At 42.4% G+C, this 8,471-nt stretch overlaps 1 protein-coding gene across 3 annotated transcripts; it reads left to right on the top strand.

Moving 5' to 3' along the window:
- Window positions 1-508: 508 nt before the first annotated feature.
- On the top strand, window positions 509-6,950 carry OXSM (3-oxoacyl-ACP synthase, mitochondrial). 3 transcript variants are annotated; one of them, XM_068674406.1, is made up of 3 exons: window positions 509-581; window positions 2,423-3,440; window positions 6,118-6,950. In XM_068674406.1, the coding sequence occupies exons 2-3, from the start codon at window positions 2,458-2,460 to the stop codon at window positions 6,518-6,520; spliced, it is 1,386 nt and encodes a 461-aa protein (XP_068530507.1). In that variant the 5' UTR covers window positions 509-581; window positions 2,423-2,457; the 3' UTR covers window positions 6,521-6,950. The 3 variants fall into 3 exon arrangements, with proteins under 3 accessions (XP_068530507.1, XP_068530509.1, XP_068530508.1); XM_068674408.1 differs by lacking the exon at window positions 509-581 and adding an exon at window positions 1,905-1,932; XM_068674407.1 differs by lacking the exon at window positions 509-581 and adding an exon at window positions 1,907-2,005.
- The last annotated feature ends 1,521 nt before the right edge of the window (window positions 6,951-8,471 follow it).

The raw sequence follows: 8,471 nt of genomic DNA on the forward strand, positions 1-8,471 counted from the left end.
TGGGGAAGGTAGTGCAGGTCAGAAACCTCCACTAAGCTGGATGAATCACAGAAGCATTCAGGTTGAAAAAGCCCTCCAAGATCACTTGGTCCACCCCCCTACCACCAATGTCACCACTAACCCATGTCCCCAAGCACCACGTCCAACCTTTCCTTGAGCACCCCCAGGGACAGTGACTCCACCACTCCCTGGGCAACCCGTCCCAGTGCCTGACCGCTCTCTCTGAGCAGAAATGTCTCCTCATTTCCAACCTGAACCTCCCCTGGCACAACTCGAGGCCATTCCCTCTAGTCCTATCACTGGTTATCTGTGAGAAGAGGCCGACCCCCAGCTCCCCACAGCTTCCCTTCAGGTAGCCGCAGAGAGCAATGAGGTCTCCCCTGAGCCTCCTCTCCCCAGTCCAAACACCCCCAGCTCCCTCAGCCGCCCCTCACAGCACTTGTGCTCCAACCCCCCCCACCGCCTCCTCCCCCTCTGTCCTCCCCCGAGTGGTACGGCCCGGGGCCGGCGGGGCGGGAGGACGAGGCGGAGCCAACCACTGCGGGGCGGCGGCGGGGGGGGGCGGAGCGCGTCCGGCGGAGGTAGGGGCGGCGGGCCGGGAGGGGGGGGGGCGGGAGCGGCGGCCCCTAGCGGCGCTGCCAGGGGAGGCCTGAGGGGGCCCGGGGGTGGCCATGGGCGCCTGAGGGGGCCCCAGGAGCCCCTGTGGTGTCCATAGCCCACGGGCTCTGTGCGTGGCCGCAGATAATTTGGCCTGGCTGGGGTCAAATCAGTCGTTCTCGTTATGTCACGCTGCCTGAGTGCCTCCTGATAGCAGCTGTGTGACCCTGCCAGCTGTCTCTGCTCCCTTTATTCAGCCCAGGCTAACTGGCTGAATGTAGTTAAAAACGACGCATTGGGACCATGGTTTAAAGCAGGCTCCTTGAAAACCCCCGTGTACATTTCTAACCACTATTTTTAGCTTTATACTTGATAGTAATGCTCCTTATATTTCACCACATATCTGGGGATGATGCATTGCCCCTTTGATGAGGCAAAAAACACGTGGCTGTTGCCAAAAAACAGCCAAAACCACTTTTAACTGTTGAGCCCGTGGCTGCTGAAACAGTGTTTTGGCTGAAGACAAACTCTAGTAATTATTTTTACAAGGGTCCAGTCACCCTTGGTGGAGGCAGAGATGAGAAGAGCTCTGAAACAGGGAAACTTCCCCTCCTGTGTGTGTTTTAACTTCTTGCTTTTTTAAGCACACAGACTCTCCCAGCTGCAGAAGACCGGAAGAAAAAAAAAAAAAGTTAATTTCTCCCTCATCAAATGGGCTGAAAAATGCCTACCGAGTTAAAATTTGCATCGGCAGCAAATTCAGACCTATTGAAGCCTGTAATTGTAGATGTGCACAGAGCTGTGCTGTGGCCCCCCTCCTGCTCCCATGTGCCAGATGTGTGTAATCAGACCGGTTCCTCATCTAACTGGGGCCAGACAAGGCACGAGAGACAGGGTCTGTGGCACAGCACTACAGCTTTACTGCTCGGTGTGCTCCTCTTGCCAGAGATGGCCTGCCTGAAGTATTTCTGCTGTCACTTGACATATTTCATGATATGTGAAGTCTCGTGGTGTTATGTTCAAGGGAGCTGGGAAACCTGCAGGCTGTGTGCTTCGTGGCTGCTGGCCAACAATCAAACAGTTCAAAGCCAGATCTCAGAGTAACATGTAAGCGCCAGACACGTTATTGGAAAAACTGTTCTGTCAGGAGAGTGTTTAGTACATCACTTATTTTTATAGTTTTTTTTTTTTTCTCTTTGATCATAAACATCACAATATAGAAATGTTAGTCTGCACATAGGTGAAAAAAGATTGCAATCCAAAATGCTTTTTTTTGGTTCAATTTGCAGCTCTTTCAAGATGATGTTGTGTAAATCCTGTTCAAACACACTTGAGGTACTGTCCCTACCCATCAGAACTGACCGAGTAAATACCCCAAGGCTGATAAAGCATAGGTGGAGATAGGAAGGTGAGGACACTTCTCCAAGATACTTAGTTGCACTAGTGGCAGCACCAAGAAAAGACTCTTGACTCCTGTTACCTAGTTTTCTAGAGCATCCTGCCTGGTTAAGATGATGGCATCCTTAACATGATAGGGCTAGACATACACTTGCAGTTCTCCATCAGAAGAATGAAGATCTTCATGCTCATTGTTGGTATCTCCAGTCAGCTGGGGGTGAATGCCCTAGGGGGAGTTACCCGTGAGTGCTTTACAGCCCACAGATGTAACACATACTGTTACTGATGACAGACAGAAACTGCATGCCTTTCTGCAGTGCTGAAAATAGTATTTCATGTAAAGAGCAGGTTGTTAACTTGGCAAATGTGGAATGTTTCTCACATTGGCTGCTTTGTTGTTGTTTTTGTGTCTTTTTGCCCCCCCCAGTTACAGGAATGTGCATGAATTGATTGATTTCCACCATGTTCTCGCAGCGTTCCCAGGATCTCTTAAAGATTGCAAATCTGCATCTCCGCAGTCTGAATTTGAATCTGCATTTAAGAAATCACAGGAGAGCTTTCAGCAAGTCACTGCCTGCTTGTCGAAGGAAAGTAGTTGTTACAGGTATCGGCTTAGTGTCTCCCCTTGGTGTGGGGACTGAGCTTGTGTGGAAGCGCCTTCTCCAAGGAGACACTGGGATCACGTCACTAGATGGGGAAGAATATGCAGGCATTCCGTGTAAAGTGGCTGCCTGTGTGCCACGGGGAGACGAGGAGGGTCAGTTCAAAGAAGAGAGCTTTGTGTCGAAGTCGGAGATCAAATCCATGAGTTCTGCTACTGTCATGGCCATTGGTGCAGCAGAGCTAGCAATAAGGGACTCTGGCTGGTCTCCGCAGTCTGAACAGGACCGCTTAACAGCTGGTGTGGCAATTGGAATGGGAATGGTTCCACTGGAAGAGATTTCTGATACAGCCTCTTTATTTAAAACAAAGGGTTATAACAAGGTCAGCCCGTTCTTTGTCCCAAAGATCTTAGTCAATATGGCAGCAGGGCAGATCAGCATTAAATACCAGCTGAAGGGGCCGAATCACGCTGTGTCAACTGCCTGCACCACTGGCGCGCATGCTGTTGGAGACTCCTTTCGATTTATTGCCTCTGGGGACGCTGATGTCATGTTGGCTGGAGGGACTGAGGCTTGCATTAGTCCTTTGTCCTTGGCTGGATTTGCAAGAGCTCGGGCCCTCAGCACTAGTTTTAACTCAAGCCCTAAAATGGCATGTCGGCCGTTTGATTCACAGAGAGAAGGGTTTATAATGGGAGAGGGTGCTGCTGTGCTGCTCTTGGAAGAGTATGAACACGCTGTGCAAAGAGGTGCTAGGATCTACGCAGAAGTTCTGGGTTATGGACTGTCGGGCGATGCTTGCCACATAACAGCACCTAATCCAGAGGGAGATGGTGCGTTCAGGTACGAACCCTCTGCTGATTACTGTGGCTACTTCATGTGTTAATTATAATGGGCACGTATGTTTCTGTTACTTTATACTTTTCCTAGAGAAATGCTATTCAGTCTTGAATTAGTATTCCAAGAGCTCCTGGTAAGGTCTTGCCCCAGTTTTCCTTTGATTTTAGTAATGGCCTGAAGGGCAGTTCTTGCCAGAATTAGCCTTTTTGGATAGCATTATGAAAACCTCCTCTGTGTGAAAATATTTTATGTTTGCTCCTATAGCTGTTCACAGAAATTAGTCTCTTGTTTAAGGTTGTTTTGGTATGACAGCCTTTTGAGGTATTCCCTCACCCTTTGTCACAGAGAGATCCTACTGCAAAAGCAGGTCCTGACATTTGTTACGTTACGGAAGGGGAATGGCATTCCTTAGGAAATGCCAAGTGATAAGAGCACTCGGAGAATCCAGTTTATTAGAATAATTACTGTAAATGTCATTAGCATTAATTGTGACTATTGTTGTTCAGAAGAGACTCTGGCTTTTTGTGAAGAATATATTTAGGCCATACGTCTCTGCTACAATCACGTTTAAATACTTTGCTGTGGTGCAGCTAACTGCTGGTGGAGGAGTATAGCAGAAATACACTTTAGTACACTTTGGTAAGATGGTAAAGCTTCATCGTTGTTAATTTCATTACAAAAAAAAGTTCACAAGTAGATGGTATTCATCCAATCTTTATCCCTGAGCTAATTATCAGTTAAGTTAGATGTGTATGTGCTGTTTGTGAGCTTTGTATAGGCCAAATGCTATTGCAGATACAGGACTCTCTGCTAGTTGGCATTACCATGAATGTATGTGAATATTTAATAACAAAATTCAATACATCACTCTGCAAGTAGTTCAGATTTCTACACATTCCCCTAAAGGTATGTTTCCAACTTTATTGAATTAATAGATTTTCCAAGAAGCGTAACATACCAAATCTCCCTCAGAGCTATTTGATTCATAGTTGGTTGGTCTACAGGCTTAGGTGGGAGTATTCAGGAGTGTCTAACTGAGATTTTCAGACTTTTGTTTACCCTTGAGATGATACAGCAATATCTTGTAACAGACTTTTTGTATATTTTATGATTGCAATAGCATATAAATTAAATTCACAATGGGAAGTAGCTGAAAGTTAATCTTGCTGTCTCCAGAACGTAGAGCCTTTCCACACTTGAGAAGAGATAATACATTTTAATGCAATTTTCATACCAATATTTGGTTACTGCAGTGGTGTGTGAATTAAATATGAAATGTATATGCTTCTCTTACTTTTCTGTAGGACTTTTATTCACTACGTCAAAAAAAAAAAATAAATCAGGGAGATGTATTTTTCTGTCATCTTCTAAGAACTACTTCAGTTAGGGACTAACACACATGTTGGAATGAACCTGCAGGAAAGGAGACTCAGAAGTGTGCATATAAAGTATGTTCTACACGATATCTGTTACCTCCTTAAGTAATTATGTTCCTTGCAGCTTATTTATTAAACTAAATTAACATATTTGCTTCCCTTACTGTTGATCAGTAATCTTTTTTTGTGTGATTGTTGGCTTACTCTGTATTGACAGTGAGAATCACTGGACTACAGCCTAAACTAAGCTGTATGCTTTTGAGAATAGAAGGCTGTAATGGAGACGTTTAAATTTGTCCAGCAGCCTGTGCTATCCTTTTTTCTTGAGCTTCATTTTTTTTTTAACTTAGTTTTTATATATTTCAAAAGAGACAGTGATCTGTCCAGAGATGCTTAGTTAAAATGTGTGTGCAAGGAAGGGTGTGTGACTCATCTCCTTTTTGTAGGACAACTGAGAAAAAACAGTGTGGAGTGTATATGGAGCTGTATTTCTCTGTGGTTTTCATAAAAAAGCATTATTTATAGAGGCAGTCATAGTCCGTAGGTCATTAGATGTCAGAATGAGAGATATGGTGTCAGAGTGGAACAGCGTGACTCTCGGTAAATATTTTAATGTGCAGGAATTTGGCTATCTCCTTGCTGCTCAAGGGAAGGGAAGAAGGTATCTTCCAACCTCTAAAAACATGCAAAAGAAACTCACAACTACAGAATTTGTCCTTCATCTCTAAATATTTTATTTGGATAGAGCAATTTTTCTTATTTTGTAATACTATACATATAAAGGTAAATAAAATGTAAAGACGGGGGAATCTGCCTTTCCCTTACAAAGCCATGGGGATTTCCTGCAGCATTGTACTGAATGGTGCATTAATGTCAGCTACACCAGAGAAACTTCAATGAAGCGGAACTTAGATTTTTGTAATCTTTTCAGGTACTTATTTCTCTCACAAATGTTTCCAAATTTTGCATTGAAAAGAGTCTTTGATATATTAATGTCATCTGTAGAGATAGCTTGTTATATCTTCTTTCTTTCAACTTGTATTTTTCTTAGTGGTGGAATTTAATCAGCACAATTTTAGCAGCAAGTCTGATTCTGTAGTGGACCTTACCACTGCTGTCTTTCTAGGGTGGCTAAATGTAGAGGTTAGTTTAGGTAAATGAACCCATCTCTTGATATTTCTAGTAAAGTAGATTGTGCAGGTTTTCGCATTTGATAAATGTTTTCAAAGACTGTAGTTTTGCTTTTGGTTTATACATGTGACAAAAATATAATGGGAAATTCAGCATTTTTTTTTTTTCCTTAGGTGTATGTCTGCAGCAATAAAAGATTCTGGAATCAAGCCTGAAGATGTAACATACGTTAATGCACATGCAACTTCTACACCTCTGGGAGATGCTGCTGAGAATCAAGCGATCAAGAGACTTTTTAAAGATCACGCACGTAACATTGCAGTTTCTTCAACAAAAGGAGCAACGGGACATCTTTTGGGGGCTGCAGGAGCTATTGAAGCAGCTTTTACTGCACTGTCCTGTTACCATGGAATTTTGCCACCTACTTTAAACTTAAAACAAACAGAGCCAGAATTTGATCTCAATTATGTTCCACTAACAGCCCAGGAGTGGAAAACTGCAAAGCGGCGTATTGCACTCACAAATTCATTTGGCTTTGGTGGTACCAATGCAACTTTGTGCTTTGGAAGTGTTTGACTTGTGCTGTGCATGTTATGAAAAATGGCATTCAGTCATTTTCTATGCTGCCATCCTTGGTGTATTTGGTAATCTTTTCTCAGTGTGGAGACTTGATATGTAAGAACTTTACTCACCCCAACACTTACATCAGTAATTCTTTTAGGAAGAGGGAATTTCTTTTACTCATTTTAATAAAAATAAATATAAGAACTATTCTATATGTGGTAAAGAAGATTTTATTCTTCACTAAAAGGGGAGACTTCTAACAACTAATCTAAATAGTACTAATTTGTGAGAAGAGGATCAAGGTGATGACATATACTGTATTTCAGTGACATGCATTTATGACTACTGTATCTCCTGTCTTTGTCATTTTTTGGGCCAAATGATGGACTTCTTTTGAACTCTGACTTGCTTATAAAATTAAATGCGGATATGAAATTTCAAATGTGGATTTTCTTTACTTAATTTTCCTCCTTTTGTTTATCTAAATTTGTTTCCTATGATGTTCTTTTCAGCAGTCAAGATGGAGTACCATCTGGCTGTGCATATGGATATTAGTTTTATGTAGTGAAAAGAGAAAGTGGACGTTCATGGTTTTGGTAGGCTCTTACCTCATCTCATCTCCTAAACTATCAGCTGCTGTAGTGAGGCAGGTAGTGCTCTTTTTTGGCATTCTGTCTGCAACACTGCTCAGCATGCACTGGTAGTCTGTGTCAGACACTGGAGTGGGAGGTACTGCCTCTTGTAATCAGAGAGTGCTGCTAATCAGCAATATTCCACTTTTGATATTGGCAGGAGTTCTGATGATGGTGTGATCTAAAAATCGCCTTTGGGCAGAAGATACCCTGAGTATCAGTGTAGGTTGGTGGGGTTTTCTCCCATTTTGGCTGGTAAAAAGCCTTACCGAATACCCATTGTAAGACCACCATAATTAAGCTCTAGATTACCAGCATCTCATCTAAAGCAGAAGAGTTTAATTGTGTCCTCTGCTTTTATTTTAATTTACCATTACAATTCCAAATAGACTTGTCTGGTTTCTGAGTCTGCTGGTTCAGTTTTGAGTAAAAGAAATTGTGAATGCATAAAAGCAATAGTGCCAGTTGGCCTTGAAAAGAAGGTAAGAGTTTCTGCTCTTCCAGCTCCCTGTTCAGTTTCCAACAGGCCGAGGAAATCAACTTGGTTCTTATACCAGTCTCGGTGTTGTGATAGTGGAGAGAAAATGGCACAAGGATTTCAAAGTCGTTGGAATAGGGGTTATGTAATAGAGTTTGTTAGTTGAGCTAGATAGAAAGATTCTCACTGATGTTCCTTAGCCAGCTCATTTCTTGGTAGCTAAAAATAAAGGTTCTAAAGAAAGGTATTTTGACTCTCTTTTTTTATTATGCAGAATCCAAGCTATCAACAAAAAATTGTTAGTCTCTAACAGTTGAAATATATGAACAATTAACCTATCGTGTCTCAACCTGATAGTGTTCATTTAGAAAATGAATAAAAAAGGCACTACTGAAAGTATGAGGCGTGTGGATGTGATGGTTAAGACTGCTCAAATAAAGAAGTTATACTGAAAGTTTTGCAATTATATTGCAATTGACTCAACATTAACAACCCATTGATCAATCTGTGTTTTTGTTTTTCTGAATGAGAATAGATTCTTCTTAGGCATTTGGCACAGAAATTACTCGGAAACATTTATGCAAAAGGGATGCTTGCTAACAAGTTAGGACTGTACAGTTGTGACTTGGTGACTTACTGCATGATGGTACAAGGTTTATGACTGAGCTTCCCCTTGTTACTTGTTCCATTTACAATTCTGACTTTTTCACCATCATTTTTCATCATAAGTCGTTGCAAATGTTGTAGACTTGCACACATTCTTCCATACAGATGACATTCAGGAGACAATAATACAGGGCTGACAGGATTTCTGGCAGTGGATCATGTAACACGAATAGGAACTTGGAGGTTT

The sequence above is a fragment of the Anas acuta genome, chromosome 2 (genome assembly GCF_963932015.1).
Source record: "Anas acuta chromosome 2, bAnaAcu1.1, whole genome shotgun sequence".
NCBI classification, from domain to species: domain Eukaryota; kingdom Metazoa; phylum Chordata; class Aves; order Anseriformes; family Anatidae; genus Anas; species Anas acuta.

Coding starts and splice junctions, on each gene's coding strand:
- OXSM (XM_068674406.1), top strand. CDS start 2,458: ATGTTCTCGCAGCGTTCCCAGGATCTCTTAAAGATTGCAAATCTGCAT. Junction 3,441..6,117: donor GAGGGAGATGGTGCGTTCAG/GTACGAACCCTC, acceptor TTTTTTCCTTAG/GTGTATGTCTGCAGCAATAA.